Source organism: Cetorhinus maximus, chromosome 4 (genome assembly GCF_964194155.1).
Source record: "Cetorhinus maximus chromosome 4, sCetMax3.hap1.1, whole genome shotgun sequence".
Lineage (NCBI taxonomy): Eukaryota > Metazoa > Chordata > Chondrichthyes > Lamniformes > Cetorhinidae > Cetorhinus > Cetorhinus maximus.
The window spans coordinates 148378475-148398158 of record NC_135882.1 but is presented as its reverse complement, the minus strand read 5'-3'; the positions used below and the strand labels follow the sequence as shown (position 1 = coordinate 148398158).

Genomic DNA, 19684 nt, shown 5'->3' with positions numbered 1-19684 from the left:
ACAGACATTGATATGATTAGATTTATTTTTTTCTTACTCCTCACATTAAAAAATATAAGGTTCACCATGAGTTATAAGTTAAGAAAGGACAGAGATCTCCTCTTTTCCATCTTGTTAATTGGCAAGCTAATGATAACACCATGTAGTTATTAAAGGCTTTCTCTGATGGCAATGATTACTTCAAGTGGGTAATACCTACCAGACTTGTTTTTTTTTGTACTGTCTGAAAGCAATGGCTAAAGACTAGTTACGGAAACTTCATATCCAAAAGTATTTGGTGCTTGAAAACTGGACTACCTTTAAGTCAAACATTTTAAAATAAATTCTATTTCTGGGTGCTTGATTGGAAAATTATAAGATAGAACATATCATTGTGACGATTGCTGTATTGCATTTAGACATCTAAAGATGATCGCTTTAACCTGTTGACTGCAGGGATAAGTTGGCTGATCTCCCAACTCAGTACACAGGAGGTACCTACAGGGTTCAGATACACAAGTTCCGGAATATTTTCCAGGAAGTGGAAAATTCAAACCAAACCAGTCTGTACCAAGTTCGATTGACTGGACATGAAAAATCATATTAGATATATCTGCAAGAGGATAGATTAATACTCGCTTTGTTTAATAGGAATTTAATTGACAAGATCATTGATTCCCATAAATAACCCCTTTCAAAACCATTAGTATAGCTAGTTTAAACTCAGTGGCAATACACTTGCCTCTGAATCAGAAGATTGTGTGTTTCAAATCTCACTCCAGAAACAGGAGTATAAAATCTTGGTTAACATTTCACTCGTGCTAGAGAGAGTGCTGCACTGTCAGAGTTTCTGTCTTTCTGATAAGATGTTAAACTTAGCTCAGGCGGACATAGAAGATCCATTGGCACTAATTTAAGAAGAATAGTGGTGTTTCTCTGGTCTCCATACCTAATAGTGATCCCTCAACCACAATTACTGATCAGATTATCTGGTGTTTGTATGGGGAATTTTTCTCTCTTATAAATAAGTTTATACTCCCCATTTCTTGTCCTATTATGCTGACTGATAATGCAATAATAGTCAGAACTTGACTTATTTGACAATTTTTTAGATACTTCAACTAGAAACTGCTGTAAGCTGTTTTCTGAGCTGATAACTATCGAAATAAATATTCCTGAAAGCTTGGACTCTGAACATATCTGGGCAGATTAGCTTGTCAAATCTTTCTAGATAGAATGCACGTATTCCTATTTTTCTGGCTATTATTTTGATGCAACCTAAAGTGGCTGCTGAAGCCTCTATTTGATGTGCTTCTAATACTTATTCCTGAACAGCAATTGTTCTGATTTTATTTCTGTTGCACTTTCCACAGGGTGATCATGGTCTACCTGGTTTTCAAGGAGCCAGAGGCCCAATGGTGAGTTTGGATAGAGGGCCAAGAAGGTGGCTTGTAATTATTTAAAATGTTGTGTTTGGATTTTTCTGGATAATATTGTATTAACAGACAAAGAAAATTTCTCCCTAAACTATCCGATTCAAGGCTCTTTTATGGGATAAGCACAACATTTTCATCTCTAAAGTCTAAGTTGCAATCTAAAATGGACTGGTGACATGCAAGCATGTTCCTTTTGTCAATTAAACGAATCCCATGTGATATGAGTTTGGTCAGTCCTTTGTCACAACTCCCTAAACATTTAGTAGTAAAAGCAGAAAGTGCTGGAAAACTCAGCAGGTCTGACAGCATCTGTGGAGAGAGAGGTACAGAGTTACTGGCCAGGAATTTCTGGTCCCACCTCATGTTTTGAGTCCAATATGACTCTTCTTTAGAACTGGAGAGAGGCAGAAATGTGATGGGTTTTATCCTGTTTAAAAAGGGGGCAGGGGTAAGTGGAGTAAAATAGAAGGTTAGGGATACGTTAGAGGGTGGGGAGATTAAATAACAAAAATTCACAGAACCAGAGGCAAAGGGAGTGGCAATGACAGTATTAAAGAAACAAAGGATTGGTCCAGAGCAGACGTAAATAGCAGAATATAGGTCAGCACTCTCTGAAAGCAAAATAGAACAATGTGTTAATGAGCAGAATAAAGAGCAGCACTGTCTGAAAGCAAAAAACATTAGGAAAATACAAACTGACACTTGGTTGTGGGGAAGGGGGGTGGGGGGAACAAAATTCAAAATGGAGGAGAAGAGTTCATGTCTGAAGTTGTTGAACTCAATGTTGAATCCAGAAGATTGTGAAGTGCCTAATCGGAAGATGAGGTGCTATTCTTCCAGCTTGCGCTGGGCTTCAGTGGAACATTGTAGCAGGCTGAGGGCACAAATGTGAACAAGAGAGTAAAATGGTGAGTTTAAATGGCAAGTAACTGGGAGGTCGGGGTTGTGCTCATGGACTAAGCAAAGGTGTTCTGCAAACCAGGCACCCAGTCTGCGTTTGGTCTTCCCAGGGTAGAGGAGCCACATACAGTAGTAGTGAATACAGTAGGTTAAATTGAAAGAAGTACATGTAAATCACTGCATCAGTGGGCAGGATTGTTTGGGGCCTTGGACAGTGAGAAGTGGGGAAGTAAAGGAGAAGGTGTTATACCTCCTGCAATTGCATGGGTGGGGAAGAGGATGAGGTGTTGGGGGTGATAGAGGGGTGTCATAGAGGGATTGGTCCCTTCAGAATGCTGGTAGGAGAGGGGAAGGTGTGCTTGGTGATGGCATCATGGTGAGGTTGGTGGGAATGGTGGTGGATAATTCTCTGAATATGAAGGCTAGTGGGGTGGAAAGTGAGGACAAGGGTAACCCATTCTGGTAGGGAGGGGAAGGGTTGAGGGCAAAAGTACAGGAAATGGGTCAGACAGGTTGGGGGCCGTGTCAACCACAGTGGAATCCTCGGTTGAGGATAAAGGTAGACATGTCGGAAACGCCATTGTGGAAGGAAGTACCATCAGAACAGATGTGATGGTGATGGAGAAACTGGGAGAATCGGATGAAGTCCTTACAGGATGCAGGGTGTGAGGAGGTGTACTCGAGGTAGCTGTGGGAGTCCTTGGGCTTGTAATGAATATTAGTAGGCAGTCTATCCCCAGAAATGGAGACAGAACAATAAGGAAGAGAAAGTAAGTGTTAGAGATGGATCATGTTAGGGTGAGAGAAGGGTGGAAATTGGAGCCAAATTGATGAATATTTCCAGTTCTGGATGAGAGCAGGAAGCAGCACCAATACAGTCATTGATGTACTGGGGAAAAGAGCTGTGGGAGGGGGCCTGAGTAGGACTGGAACAAGGAATGTTCCACATAACCGACCAAAAGACAGGCATAACTAGGGTCCATCGGCGGAGAAGAAATCAGTCAACGTTTCGAGCCCTCATGGCCCTTCAGCAGAACTGAAGCTGAAGGGCCATGAGGGCTCGAAACGTTGACTGATTTCTTCTCCGCCGATGCTGCCAGACTTGCTGAGTTTTTCCAGGTAATTCTGTTTTTATTTTGTTTTGGATTTCCAGCATCCGCAGTAGCTTTTAGCTTTTTGTTTATAACTAGGGTCCATGTGGGTACCCATAGCCGCACTGTTTCGTTGGAGGAAGTGAGATAAGTTAAAGGAGAAATTATTCAGTGAGAGAACAAATTCAGCCAGAAGGAGGAGGATATTGGTGCATGGGGATTGTTCGGGACTTACTACAAGGAGAAGCAGAGAGCCCTTAGATCATGCTGGTGGGGATGGAGGTATAGAGAGTTTGGATGTCCATGGTGAAGAGGAGATGAGGAGGGCCAGGAAATTGGAAGTTGTTGAAATTTCAAGAAGAATCACAAATGAAGGTGGGAAGTGACTGGTCAAGGGGGAAAAAAAATGGAGTAGGGATAGGAAGAAATAAGTTCAGTGGGGCAGGAACAGGTTAAAATGATGGGTCTACCAGAACAGTACTGTTTGTGGATTTTGTGAAGGAGATAGAAGCAGGCTGTGCAGGGTTAGGGGACTAGGGGGTGAGAAGCCATAGAGGGAAGATCTCGAAAGGAGATGAGGTCAGTGACAGTCCTGGAAACAATGGCTTGATGTTCAGTGGTAAGGTCATGTTTCAAGGGAGGTAGGAAGAAGTGTCTGAGAGTTGGCGCTTAGCCTCTCCAAGATAGAGGTCAGTACACCAGACAACAAGAGCACCACCCTTGTCAGCAGGTTTAATAACAAAGTTAGAGTTGAACCTGAGAGAACAACATATAGTAAATATAAACATTGAGTAGCACTCGTTGAAATTCTGACCCAGAGGACCACAAGAATGGCTGTGTGCAAAATGGGAAATTTCACACTGTTGCAGTGACAAGTCATTCTCTGAGGTGGTCAAGGAACACAGACGCTGGGTGCCAATGGTAAAGAATGGCACATTTAAATGCTTTATATAACTTTGCTCCTTTATATTTTCCATTAATAGAATGTTATGGACAGGAGAGAGGCAAACTGAACTTCCTTATCCTCTCACCATCTGTCCATAAGCAGAGGTGTTTGTGAATTATTTTTGAAGTTGACTGTGGCATGTTTTCCCAAACCCTCAATTTGTGTGGTCCAATGTTATGGGTAGCACACAGCAAATCTCTTTATGATTAACTCAAAGGTTTGTTTATTTCACCTTCAAACTGAGGGGGGGAGAGAAGGCAGGATGTTCGCAATCTCAAACACACACGTGCGCACACACACACACACACACACACACACACACAGTAAGGCAGGATGGAAAAGGGGGAGATATAACAACCCTGGATAACAACAGTAAAAGAACTGCAGAAATGAATGTTAGTTCACATGATTTTCAGAGTCAGGAAAGTCAAAGCCGAGAGGGTGTTTCCTTGATGTCGGAGTTCAGTCCAGATGAGTGTCCTCGTTGGAGACAGCAGCACAAAAATTCTTGAAATGAATGATGATGCAGCACAATACAGATTCTGCGCTTAGTCCACTTGGCAGGCAATGATCAGAGACTTTTAAAATCAAACAGGCTCCGAGGAGTTGAGGCACGGTGACCAGCTGCTTGTTGACAAGTTCTGTTGAAAGTCTTTTCGGTTGGTGTTAATTCACCCAGACTGCTTGTTTCTTAGTTCTCAATTTTTCTTAAATTCATTTATGGGATGTGGGCATCGCTGCCTAGGCCAGCATTTATTGCCCATCCCTAATTTCCCTTGAGAAGGTGGTGGTGAGCTGCCTTCGTGAACAGCTGCAGTGGTGTAGGTACACCCACAGCGCTGTTAGATAGGGAGATCCAGGATTTTGACACAGCGTTAATGAAGGAACGGTGATATATTTCCAAGTCAGGATGGTGAGTAGTTTGGAGGGGAACTTCCAGGTGGTGGTGTTCCCATGTGTCTGCTTCCCTTGTCCTTCTGGATGGTGGTGGTCGTGAATTTGAAAGGTGTTGTTTAAGCAGCCTTGGTGAATTCCTGTAGTGCATCTTGTAGATGGTACGAAATGCTGCTGCTGTTCGTTGGTGGAGAATGGAGTAAATGCTTGTGGAAGAGGTGCCAATTAAGGGGGCTGCTTTGTCCTGACTGGTGTCAAGCTTCCTGAATGTTGTTGGAGCTGCATGTATCCAGGAAAGTGGAGAAAGTATTCCATCACACTCCTGACTTGCACCTTGTAGATGGTAGACAGGCTTTGGGGAGTCAGGGGGTGAGTTAGACACCACAGGATTCCTAGCCTCTGACCTGCTCTTGTAGCCGCAGTATTTATATGGCTAGTCCAGTTCAGTTTCTGGTCAATGGCAACAACCAGGATTTTGATAATGGGGGATTCAGTGATGGTAACATCATTGAATCTCAAGGGGCGATGGTTAGATTATCTCTTGTTGGAGATAGCGGTCGCCTGGCATTTGTGTGGCGCAAACGTTACTTGCCACTTGTTAGCCCAAGTCTTGATACTGTCCAGGTCTTACTGCATTTGGACATGGGCTGCTTCAGTATCTGAGAAGTCACAAATGGTGCTGAACATTGTGCAATCATCAGTGAACATCCCCATTTCTGACTTTATGATGGAAGGAAGGTCATTGATGAAGCAGCTGAAGATGTTTGGGCCGAGGACACAGCCCTGAGGAACTCCTGCAGCGATGTCCTGGAGCTGAGATTACTGACCTCCAACAACCACAACCATCTTCCTATGTGCTAGGTATGACTCCAACCAGCAGAGAGTTTTCCTCCGATTCCCATTGGCTCCAGTTTTGATAGGGCTCCTTGATGCCGCACAAGGTTAAATGTGACCTTGGTGTCAAGGGCAGTCACTCTCACTTCATTTCTGGAGTTCAGCTCTTTTGTCCATGTTTGAACCAAGGCTGTAATGAGGTCAGGAGCTGAGTGACCCTGGTGGAATCCAAACTGAGACTCAATGAGCAGGTTATTGCTAAGCAAGTGTCGCTTGATAGCACTGTTGTTGACTCCTTCCATCACTTTACTGATGATGGAGAGTAGATTGATGGGGCGTTAATTGGCCAGGTTGGATTTGTCCTGCTTTTTGTGTATAGGATATACCTGGGCAATTTTCCACATAGCTGCTTATATGCCAGTGTTGTAGCTGTACTGGAACAGCTTGGCTAGTGGTGCAAAAGTTCTGGAGCACAAGTCTTCAGTACTATTGCCGGAATTTTGCGAGGACCCATAGCCCTTGCAGTATCCAGTGCCTTCAGCCATTTCTTGATATCAAGTGGAGGGAATCAAATTGGCTGAAGACTAACATCTGTGATGCTGTGGACCTTCAGAGGAGGCCCAGATGGATAATCCACTTTGCACTTCTGGCTGAAGCACGTGCTTCAACCTTATCTTTTGCACTGGTGTGCTGGACTCCTCCATCATTGAGGATGGGGATATTTGTTGGGACTCCTCCTCCAGTGAGTTGTTTAGTTGCCCACCACCATTCATGACTGAATGTGACAGGAATGCGGAGCTTAGATCTAATCCGTTGGTTGTGGAATCGCTTAGGTCCGTCTCTTGCTTGCTGCTTATGCTATTATGCACACAAGTAGTCCTGTCTTGTAGCTTCACCAGGTTGACCCTCATTTTTAGCATTGTGTGGTGCTACTTCTGCCCTCTTGCACTCTTCATTAAACCAGGGTTGACCCCCTGGCTTGATGGTAATGGTAGTGTGGGGAGTATGATGGCAGAAGGTTACAGATTGTGTTTGAGTACAATTCTACTGCTGCTAATGGTCCACAGCGTGTCATGGATTCCCAGTCTTGAGTTGCTAGATCTGTTTGAAATCTATCCCACTTAGCATGGTGGTAGTGCCACACAACAAGATGGAGGGGATCCTCAATGTGAAGGCAGGACTTCAACTCCATAAGGACTGTGCGGTGGTCACTCCTACCGATAAGTAATAGACAGATGCATCTGCGGCAGGCAGGTTGTTGAGGATGAGGTCAAGCATATTTTCCCTCTTGTTGGTCCCTTCACCACCTGCCGCAGACCTAGTCTAACAACTATGTCCTTTAGGACTCAGCCAGTTCAGTCTGTGGTGGTGCTGCCGAGTCATTTTTGGTGATTGACATTGAAGTCCAGCACCCAGAGCACATTCTGCACCCTTGCCACCCTTAGTGCTTCCTCCAAGTGGTGTTCAACATGGAGGAGCACTGATTCATCAGCTGAGGGAGGGTGGTACGTGGTAATCAACAGGACGTTTCCTTGCCCCTGTTTGACCTGATGCCATGAGACCTCATGGGGGCTCCCATGGGGACTCCCAGGGCAACTCCCTCATGACTGCATACTACTATCCTGCTGGTGGGACAGGACACACCCAGGGATGATGATGATGTGTGGGACATTGCATGTAAGGTATAATTCCCTGAGTATGACTATGTCAGGCTGTTGCTTGACTAGCCTGTGAGACAGCTCTCCAAATTTAGGCACAAGCCCCTGACGTTAGTAAGGAGGGCTTTGCAGGGTTGACAGGGCTGGATTTTCTGTTGTCATTTCCAGTGCCCAGGTTGATGCCTGGTAGTCCACCCGGTTTCATTCCTTTTTATTGACTTTGTAGCGGTTTGTTACAACTGAGTGGCTTTCTAGGCCACTTCAGAGGGCATTTAATAGTCAACCACATGGGGATCTGGAGTCACATGTAGGCCAGACCAAGGAAGGATGGCAAATTTGAACCATATGGGCTTTTATGACAATCAGCAATGGTTTCATGGTCATCATTAGTCTTTTAAATCCAGATTTTTATTGAATTCAAATTCAACCATCTGGTAGAATGGCACCAAGGAGCCTGAGAAAAACTCAATTCAATGGGAGTCAAAGGGGAAACCCTTTACACAAATTGTCCTTTTGTTCTTGTTGAAAAACTGAGGTGAAAGACTAAGATTTGTACACAACGCGAATTAAAAATTGCAGACGACAAGTTGTGTAAATCAATAAGTACGGATGAAGTAATACCGAGATTGAATTTTTAAAAAGCCTTCTTAATGTAGAAGTTTAGTTTGTTGAAACCTCTTGCCTTCTCCCTTAATACACAGACACATTTGCCTCTACTAAATGATAGTAATTGTGTGAGACTCCACTGGGAAAATGCTTATGATGGATTGATACAAATAAACCTGTGATTGGTTGCACAGCTATTGACTTGAACTTAAAAAGTTTTTTTCATTTCATGTTGGCAGGGTGAGCCAGGCCAAGTAGGAGCTCATGGTCCCAAAGGAGAAAAAGGAGAACCAGTAAGTACTTACATATTAAATGAGGAATGTCAAAGTCATTTGTGGTAATATGGTGGGGATAGCATGTTGTAGTCAGCTTCCTTAATTCTATCTCTAAGCTGGTAGTTCAGTGTTGTATTATCATTTGAAATGTTGAACTTCAAAGCACATTTGCACATGGCTCAAATGGATGCACAAAATACTGATACTGTTCAAAGAGGAGCAGAGACCAACATTTCTTGTTCAACCAAGGCTATCAAAAACAGATTAACTGGTCATTCATTTCATAACAGTTTTATAGAATTTTGCTGACAGACAATGATTGCTGCTACTGCCTACATATTAAGTTACTGATGCTGGTTCATTATTTCAAGACCTTATGAGGTATTTCAGCATGATAAGGTACCATATGGAACTATTAAATGATAGATGTTTGCAGCACTGAAAAAGGGTACTCATCCCATCATTTCTGTGCTAGCTCCTTGTTACAGCAATCCAAAAACTAATTGCACTACGCTGCCATAGCCCAGCCCAGCATCTTCCAAAGCTTCAAATATTTATTAAGTTTTCCATTATAAGTTACAATGGTCTTTGCCTTTCTGTTGAACACTCCCCACAGCCCAAAGTATAAAAGCAAAATGTTTCTCTTTGCCTCTCACATTCCAGTGCTATTACCAAACTAGTATGTGATATATATTGGAATTGAAGCAGTTACAAGGTTGGTAACAAGCTTTTGCACTGGTGAAGACTAATTATGTTACAGCTTTCATATTTCTCAGTCATTCTGGCTATTGCGATATATGCAATCATCTAAAGTCGGTCTACAGATTGATTACCATAAAATCTGTAGAAGTGGTTCAAACTGAATGGCTTGCTGATGAAATAAAAATAAGGCATGAACAATATTTACATTTGGCCATTGGTTTACCCACGATATTCTAGACGCCATCACATTTCCAAAGCATCTAGAGGCATTATCATTGTAGCAGTTGTCATGAAAAAGACATCAGCAATTAAAAAACAAATATTAGTCAGATAAATGATGCATTAATCAAATTGCATCAAAAGAATTGCTGCATTTCTAAAATATCACTAAATTAGTTGGATGTTCTTTCATGACTGCAAGAGCCATCGATAACTATCTGTTTTTTGTCTCCACTCACCAAAAATATTCCCTTTCTTTTAAGTAATCGTCCTTCAACCGTTTTCTTGCTGCGACACATTTTTACACTTTCCAGTTGAAGAGTGTTTCGTCTTCAAGTCACTCACTTGAAACATGTCAACTCAAAACAGGGGATTCCTCAGCAGAAATCTGGCAGCAGTCCTGAAGGAGTGGTGTGAACATCTGTTTTAGCTGTTTATGCCATATCCTCAGGTGTTCGCTGACCTCCCAACCAAAGTTACAGAGGGACAAGTTTTGTGGAAATTCCAGGTTCACCCATTTGATTTTCCTTTAAAGGAGGCCTCCAGAAATTGAGAATCATTTAAGTAAAGAGGCCAACAATTCTTCGAAGAAGTGAAGTACCAATATCATTTATGAGATCATTGAGAAAGATGGAAGAGAATTGGTTCAGTTTGAGTGGGATATTTTTTAATTCACATTAATGACGGCAATGAGAGGAAGCTTTACTGATAATATTCTTTATATTTCAGGGCAAAATAAGCTATGCTTCATGGAAAGAAGGTGAAAAGGTAAGACAAATTACTTGTTAGGCTGGAAAAATTTCACTATCAAATGGCGGTCCATCTGTGCCGGTGTATGAAAACGTGTATCAAAACAAAACAAAACATAGCAGAGGGCAAGTATGAGGAGAAGTTAGATGTAACTCCCCATTTTAATGCAAAACTGAAAAACAAGAAATGTAAGTTTAAAAACAATCCCAATTTACATAAATAATACTGTGGATGCTGAATTACAAACAGAAAGTGCTAGAAAAACTCAGCACATCAGGCAGCATCTGGGGAGAGACAAAGAGAGTTAGTCTTTCCAGTCCAATATGACTCTTCTTCAGAACTGAAGAGAGATAGTAATGTGATGGGTGTTATGCTATTGAAAAGGGGTGAGGGTCACCTGGAGCAAAAGGGAAACACAGGAGTAGGTTAAAGGGTGGGGGAGTTTAAATGACAAAGGTGTAATGGAACAAAAGGTAAAGGGAGTGGTAATGATCGTAGTAAAGAAACAAAGCTTTGGTCCAAGTAGGTGTTAATAGCAGAATTAACGTCAGCACTGCCTGGAAGTAAAAACATGAGACAGGGCACTTTTGGAAAAAATTACAAAATGGAGGTCAGTGCCATGGTCTGAAGTTGTTGAACTCAATGTTGAGTTCAGAAGTCTGTAAAGTGCCTAACCAGAAGATGAAGTGCTGTTCCTTCCCCAATTTACATACTTCCTTTTCTAAAGATGTTAATGAATGAGAGTATAATTCCAGTACTGTTGGCAGACCTACACTGTGCTCCACTTCTCCATTTCTATTTAAGAATTAGGGTGCTGGGGGGCGGGATTAAGATTGGAGTGATAACCAACAAAAATACAATAACTGATTGACAGTCATATGTATCTAATAGTTATTGGTATGACACTCCAACATCCTACTTGTAACTAGTAGTAATTCCATAACCTACCGATATTGACCTTGTAACTAGAGCCAGAATCTTCCCAAACTGCAGAAAGTGAAGTCAGGCTCTGTAGTCAATACTACTTCTAACAAGCTCTACCTATCTCTATCTCCTTGGACTGTAGTTCGGACTCAGAGACTGTGTGAAAGTAAGAACTTTGTACTAAGATTGCCAGACAAAGCTGACTTCACATGTCCACATGTAACATCTCCTAACTTACACCTGGTCCCACTTACCTATCACCTCAATGATCTAGGCACCAGATTGACTCCTGATCTGACAACACCTCAATTTTACTATTATCATCCTTGTTTTCAAATACCTCCATGGCTTCACCCTTCCCTATTTCTGTAACCTCCTCTAGCCATACAACCATCTGAGGTCTCTACTGACCTCCAATTCTGGGTCCTACGCATCCCCAATTGTGATCACCCCATCATTGGTAGTCGTGCCTTCAGCTGCCTCAGGCCTAAACTCTGAAATTCCCTCAATAAACTCTCTGCCTCTCTACTACTTTTTCCTCCTTTAAGACACTGCTCAAAACCTATATCTTTAACCAAGTTATGGGCCAATGTCACATTTTGTTTGATAATGATCCTGTGAAACGCCTCAGACTTCCTACCACATTACATAAATAGAATTTATTGTTGTCTTTGAAACAAGCCAGCACTGACTAACTTTGGCCAAACCAATATCAGGCACAAAGGAATGTAGGCTCAGTGTTTGGATGCTTCTCACTCGGCACATCATCCTAAACTGGCTCAGCATCATTTCTGAACCACCCACTGAGCTCAGTCTTTATAAATGAGATATTTCATAGCATCATATAAGTTACAACACAGCCGAGAGCTCTCTCTTGTAACCCCACCCACAGAGATTCTTTTATATATTTTTTATTTTTCGAATATTTATACGACAGCATTTCCTTTCAAATGATATTTTGGTATCTGCCTCAATAGCTTTCGATGGTGAAAAATGCCTTCAGTTCAAAAAACATCAATGTAGTGATACTGAGAGTGAAGGTGCTGAGGCATAAATTTGAAAAATAATCTGATTTAAAAAAAAATTTGGTGTCAAAGCCAATACAATCATAAGAACACAAAAATAGGACAATCAATTGCCCTTGTACTCCCATAGCTATATTGAGTACCAGGGATGAACAGACATCTGATATAGCTTTGCTGTGCCAAAAATGACAGGTAAAGCATCAGAAGATGCTCTCCTTATTTGCATATTATTACACTGCGTCTGTTCATAGCTGAGCAGATATATTGTACATCCTGGAGCCTACCATTGACCAGAAACAGAACTGGAGCAACCATTTAAATACTGTACCTACAAGAGAGGCTGGGAATTCTGCGGTGAGTAACTCACCTCCAGGCTCCCCAAATCCTGTCCATCATCAAGGCACAAGTCAGGATTGTGATGAAAAACTCTCCACTTGCCTAGATGAGTGCAGCTCCAACAACCAACTCAACAAGCTTGACACCATCCAAGACAAAGCAGCCCCCTTGATTGGCACCCCATGCACAGTGGCAACAAAGTGTACTGTCTGCAAGGTGGCCTGCAGCAACTCGCCAAGGCTCCTTCAACAGCACCTTCCAAACCCGCAACATCTACCATCTAGAAAGACAAGGGTAGCAGGTGCATGGGAACACCACCACCTGCAAGTTTCCTTCAAGCCACTCACCATCCTGACTTTCAACTATATTGTCACTCCTTTTCTATCATTGGGTCAAAACCATGGAACTCCCTTCCTTACAGAACTGTGGATGTGCCTAAGCCACATGGACTGCGGTTCAAGAAAGCAGCTCACCATCACCTTCTCAAGGGCAACTAGGGATGGGAAACAAATGCTGGTCTAGCCAGTGATGCCCACACCCCATGAAAAAATAAAAAAATATTCCCTCATCCCGCTTGGTTCTTTTAACAATTACCTTGAATCTAAATCTAACCCTCCCACCAGTAGAAATGGTTTCTTCATCTTTACTGTACCAAAATCCCTCATCCTTTTGAATGCTTTCATTAAATCTCACTTTAACTTTCTCTACTCAAAGCAGAACAATCCCACCTTCTCCAATCTCTCCAATTAGCCAAAGTCTCACATTCCTGTACTATTCTAGTAAATATTATCTGCAGCTTCTCAAACGCATTGGTATTCTTCTTTAAGTGCTGTGCTCAGAATTGGACATAATTCTCTAGTTGAGACTTAAATGATTTTGCATAACCTTCATGCTTATGCACTCTAAGCCTCTTTAATAAAGCCATGGATCCCACATGTCCTGCCACCTATAAGGATTAAAAATTCAATTCTCATTAGTCAAATTTAAGTCTTCATTTATAATGCAGGCACTAATCTTAGAATGAATTTCTAGCCATCATTACCTGGCTTACACAGTCCGGCAGTGAATCTGACTCTTACAGCTGGCAGAAGCTGTGACCTGGACAGAGATGAGCTGCTGGTGGAAAATGTTAAACATATGGAGAGTGTAAGTGGAAGCCTCCACACATTCATATTATTTAAGAAAGACCTGCTTCAACTTATAAAGAGGTCCAAAAGACTCCCTGTTCACTTTTTAAACCTGGCTAAACTCCATAAGTTTTCAAACCAATGCAGCATGGAATGACCTGTTCTAGGCCTTCTCATTCAACAGCTCTAGCAGTTCGTTCAGGGCCCAATTTTAGCATTACATTGTCACTTTTGCATTGTTATGAATTCACAGCCACTTTGACACAAAAATAGGAGCATATCTATATCCTAAGGATCTCTTGTCAATCCCACCAATTTGTGGGAATATCTTCTGAGAGTCATTTACAGCCTTCCATCTTGTAAGACAAAGCCTTGTACCGTAGTGGTCAACTCTGTGTTGAGCATTGCCTGGTGTGGCTCAGGGGCCCCACTCTGCCACAGCACTCTCTGCCGCTTTTGCTGCAGGAGAAGACAGTGGGCTGAGAAGATACAGGATTTGCTGACCTCTGTTTTCTCTGGGCCCTCTTCTCAGCCAACTGAGCTTTCCATTTCTCCTAACCTCTTCCAATAACCCGCCAACAGTCAATCTCCAGAGGCAACAGCCATTGGCGACTGTCTCCCAGCTGCCAGTTTCAATGTCTGCCATCTTCATATCTCATTTGCAGGTGTCCTTGTAGCAGAGCTATCCACATCCAGGAGATCATGACCCAGCGGCCAGTTCACTTTACGGAAGGTCTTTGGGTATATGGCCATTATCCACCTGATGAATGTGGCCAAGCCAGTGCAGATGCTGTTGACTTAGCAATGAGTGTATGCTGATTGAATTAACATGCTCCAGGACCTCTAAGTTGGTGACCTTGTCTTTCCAAGAGATAGTGAGGGTACACCTGAGACAGTGAAGGTGAAAACTGTTTAACCTTTTTTCCTGCCTAGCTGTTACGACTGGATCCACAGATGGGGTCCCCCAGTTAGTTAAATTCCCAAAAGAGATCCCCAATTTGTTACGACCAGGATGGGACCCCAATTTTATTCTGATCCCGGGTGAGGAGGAATGAGATGGTTCCCTTTCTTTATTCAAACCCTTTAATTGGTCGCAACAAAGTTAATTTAAAAATCCTTTTCCTGTGCATACCTTTTCCCATTCCAAATGTATTTAGTTTTTAGAAGGAGCCAATTTAATGAGGCTTTCTTGAATCAAAGCAAGAGTAACTTTATTAGTCACTAAAACCTGTGAAAAATATTTTTTAAAACTTGACACCCATACACACAGATCAGAAATAAGAAGTTATGAGTCCAAATAAAACTTTTAAAAATATACAAATCAGTCCTTGGCTTGTCCGTGAGGCATAGATGGTGGTATGTTGTGGCCGTTAAGTTGGGTATTTCCAGTGGAGCTGACTTTGGCAAATTCTCAGTCAGTTGGAGACATTTGGTTCTGCAGGGTAACTGAAGAGGCTGTCGTTTTTCCTTTTGATTGTTTTCTACTGAGTCTTGCCTCCAGCAACAGAGAGAGAGAAAAAAAGATTTCACCTGCAAACTGCAAGGGTAACTGCTTTTTCTTCTTGCTGCTGTCACTCACAAACACCAGTCTGCAGCCAGCTTTTCAACCCATTTTCTTGTGTATTCCTGGGAGGTGTTATGACGTGGCAGGTAATGTGTGCCAGGCAGACTAAATCCACAAGGGAAACTTGGCCACGCTATCACAATGGTTTTACAATTTGTATTTATTAACAGGCAGATTTGTGTACTGAATTCAGAAGTAATGAGCCCGCTAACACATTTAGAGATTTAAAAAACTAAATTACAACATTTATTAACAAAAGAAAAGATTTCAAGCACATATATAAGATTACAGTTACTTAATACTATAACAAATCCCAAAATTCCTAGTTAACCTGACTTCCAACTGCAAACCATCTTTAAGGCAATGGTCCAAAATAGATTTTAAATTTAGATAGGCAATCCAGCAAGTTTACCACAGCACCCACACAACAGTGGAATTCCAAAGGCGTTTCTCCAGCTTTGGTTACTGGACACAGGAGATTTCTGCAAAAGTGCAAAAATGGCTGGAGGCTTTTTCCCAAAGATGTTTTACATGGTCCTTTCAGATCTTACATGGACCCCTGATATAGCCTTCCATCCTTCTTTATATGTGTTTCTCTCTCTTTAATCTGTAAATTCCATTGTTCTGTATGTCTTTGGAAATTTACTTTTCCCATAATATAAAAATCTTTCATGTTATCAATATGATCAGTACCTTTGGGAAAAATAAACATACTGTTTGACCTTGCTTATCTTGTTAGTTGTAAACATCCTATCACCCCTTTGAAACCTAAACAACCCCTTAACTTATCTAAAAATGCAAATTTCCTTCACACCCTACATGTTTACTCATTAGCATTTCAAACCTAACTTCTTTTGATAATTTCAACCTTGCAGTCTATCTGACTCCAATTCAGTTAAATCACACTGACAGAACTATACACACTCACACTCATAAACCTACTTTACAATAAACTAAACAATATTATGAAAAATATGATAGTTTCATGACAGAGGGGAAATAGTCATGTCTTGTGCACAAGGTCCATTTTTCTTTCACCTCAGACCATTTTATACATTCTGAAATATAAATCAACAGGAGATGGATTTGAAATGACTGCTGAGGCATGTAAATCAGTCTTTTGTCTCCGTAAACCACAGGAGATTAATGTTCAGTCTTTTGCATCTTTCCTATCTCCCTTTCAAGCATTTCTGTTTGACGAAGGCCTTGACACCTCTTCAGGTGCAACATTCCATATCCTCTCAGGACAGGACTGTCAGTATAATCCACATAGGAATTTTCCAGAAAGTGGTCAATTTACATTGTCAGCCATCTTTTGATCAGTCTTTTTACTTGTATTTCTTTTAAAAATGCAGGTTTTCCTTAAAAAAAAAGTTCAATCTTCCCGTAGGAAGTTGGTAGCTGGAGAGCAATGTTGTGACACTGGCACACGTTATCCAGTTCTTCAGTATCATAGACAAGTCCACTGAGGATGCAGGCTGGGTAGACTTGCAGTTTGGGACTGGATTTTATGGCCCAACACTGGGCTTGTTTTTGGCGGGCGGGGGGAGGGGGCAGGATAAATACAAGGGGTGCAACCCCACTGCCTTCCCAAACCACCCCTAAATTGGTTCCCATAATGCAGTAGGTGGGCAGGTGCCGAAATCAGCAGCCCACCCATCTTTTTTTTAAAAAATAATTAATGGGCAATTGAACTTGTTACCAAGCCAATTGACCCGTACTTCACACTGACCATTCCATTGAACTATCGGCATGGGCAGGTGGGCAGGAGTGGGGAACCCGCTTTTGACAATGTTTTTTGAAAAGGCAGGAAGGAAGTGGGGACAGAGCATTCGGGGGATGCCCTTTGTGCATCAGTAGCAGCCCCCTCCCAAGATGTTACCTCACCTCTGTTCCTCCTCACCTGGCCCCTGTACTCCTGCCTTCCCTCTCCCCCCACCACTCGGCTGCCCAATCCCTCCCCATCCTAAAGGCCCAGCACTTATCTGGCTCTGGGACCCATTGAAGATCTTCGTGGCCTCCTTACAGTCCCAGCAGCACCCACTATTCAGCACTGGCACTGTTGGCCAATCGGGTTGGCCGGCAGGTGTCGAGACCAGCTCTTCCTCCCACTGAAGGATGCAAGTCCCACTCTCAGCCTCTTTCGCCAGCCGGCTGAACGTTAACACTGCAGGGTGGGATTTTTAAGGCCCATCAGCTGCCAGCCAAGTCTTGCAAGTCAGGCGTGGTGAGCAGGTCACCTCCTCCCTATGAAACCCAGCCTTTGGTGTTCTTAGTCATGTTACTGTTGTTCTGAGAGAGCAACACTCTAAAGTCAGCATTTTGATAACCTAACACTGGGAAAACAAACCAGAAAAAGAAGCAGGACTGCGGCGTGAGAAATGTAAAATATTGTTAACGGGGCCAAGTGTGCACTACTTATTCCCATTATAGGTACTAGGGTAGTTCACATTAAGCTGAGAAGTAGAAATAAACTATTGGGATGCTTGGTGGGGTGGGTGTTGGGGTGGTGGGGAGTTGGAGGGATGCTGATAGAAGATGATAGTAAACTGCTACATTTAATACTTTTATTATTCTTTGAAGATTTGAACAGCCATTCTCCAATATTTAGAGTTATACAAATTCTTAAGCAGCAAGTTAAGTGTTTACAGTAATTGACACTGAGATCTCTAATAGCAATGCTGACTGAGTTGTTCTGGCTGGCGTCACTTACAAGCTGTTTTTAACCATTGGAACAATTCTGGCCTGATATCTGTCAGGATATTTGGGCTCAGTCCAGCCCAAATACACTTGAGATCTCCATATACTTCATAAAATTTATAAATAAATCTCTAATAACCCTCATTCAATCTAGCCACATTGGTGTTGCTGTCTACGATCTGACTAGCTAAAAATTAAGCATAAATTTGGTTGAGTTGGTAGCACTCCTGCCTTGGAAATTTATGGGCCCATCCCTATTAAGTTATTTTTCTGTAAAACATAACAGCAATTATTATGTACTAGCTGGATTTTTTGCTGCCCCACTGGCAGGTTTGAAGGCGGAATTAGGGGGAGGTGGTGGTGCTCGTAAAATCCGGTGTGTGGCCTTCCTACTGCCTGCCCACCCAAGCCCTTCCTGTATGAAATGTCATGGGGAGGGTCGGGGGGGGGTTGCAGTGGAGACCTTGGGCATATTCATACTCTGAAATGACCCTGCCCGGCTTCTCAAATCCACCTTGTACTTCTCGCTAGGTCCTGCCACCCCAGCCCTAGTGAAATTCTCCCCACTTGTCGTCTGGCTGCAGCATCGATCTCCACTGGGGATTGCCAGTAATCCCAGCAGTGGCAACCACTCCTCCTTGGCGCTGCTGTGCCCACAGAGCAGCCGGCCATTCGATTGGCTGGCAGCTCTCTGAGGCGGAGCTTCCTGTTCCTGAGCAGCAGAAATTCCGCCTCCAGCCGATTAACGGTCAATTTGGTGGAATTTATTAGCTTTACAGGTAAAAATGCACATTCAGTTTTGGCTTCTATGCTAAGGAAAATAGTGCAGGTGTATAGCAGACAGCTGGTCCGATATTCTCCATTTTGCACTGCACTACAAGTTGAAATTATGCCCACTGAATCTAAGGGCTGAATTTTCACCTCGGCATGCAGTCATGCACCCAACACGCACGAGCGTGAAATGGCGCGCGATATTTCGGTCGGCAGGCACACACGGGAGTCGGCAACGCACCCACCGACAATTAAGAGGGCTGTTACGCCCATTAATAAATCAGTTAAGTTGAATTTTTCACTGCCCATCCAACCTTACGGTTGGCGGGTGAGCCAAGCAGCTTTTGCGAAGCCTCATCCACAGGTGGGATGAGGTTTCGAAGAGCGATTTAAAAATATATTAAAACTTTAAAAACTCATTTTTATTATATCCCTGCTCATGTGACGGAGTCACATGTGGGAGCATGTATTCCTTAATTTTAAAATCTTTATTTGTAAAATTAAAAATCTTCAGACGCCTGAGGCCAGCTCCGTGTCTTCAGGGAGCTTTCTGTGAACGCTCCCGCACGCACGGTCTGACTTCCACGCTCGCCCTCCTCCACAACACCCTCCACCCCGGCAGCGCTGAGCGTTGCAGCATGCTATTAATTGGCCAGACAGCGTGAAATCGCGGTTAGGGACTGATCGCGGATGGCAGACCGTTGCTCGGCTACTCCCGGGCCCGCCCACCACACCCGCCCACCACACCCGCCCGACAAGGGGAAAATCCTCCCCTAAGAGTAAAAGGACAGTTTCACTGTACGCTACTCAACAGGTCTACAGCATCCCAAAATGGAGCGAGGACGGGTTTTATTGAACATTGAATTTGTTGGTAGTCAGCAAATCATTTCCACTCTTCACTCGCTTTTCCCAGCTATTTAACCGTGACAGTAACTTGGACGTGATGA

At 42.8% G+C, this 19684-nt stretch overlaps 1 protein-coding gene across 1 annotated transcript in view; it reads left to right on the top strand.

The window, feature by feature from the left end:
* LOC144680102 (collagen alpha-1(XXII) chain-like) overlaps positions 1–19684 on the top strand; it is a 169111-nt gene that overhangs the window by 82079 nt on the left and 67348 nt on the right. The window contains exons 8-10 of the mRNA XM_078541248.1: positions 1353–1397; positions 8584–8637; positions 10270–10308. Of these exons, the coding sequence (XP_078397374.1) occupies positions 1353–1397; positions 8584–8637; positions 10270–10308 (138 nt within the window). The remainder of the gene's footprint in view (positions 1–1352; positions 1398–8583; positions 8638–10269; positions 10309–19684) is intronic.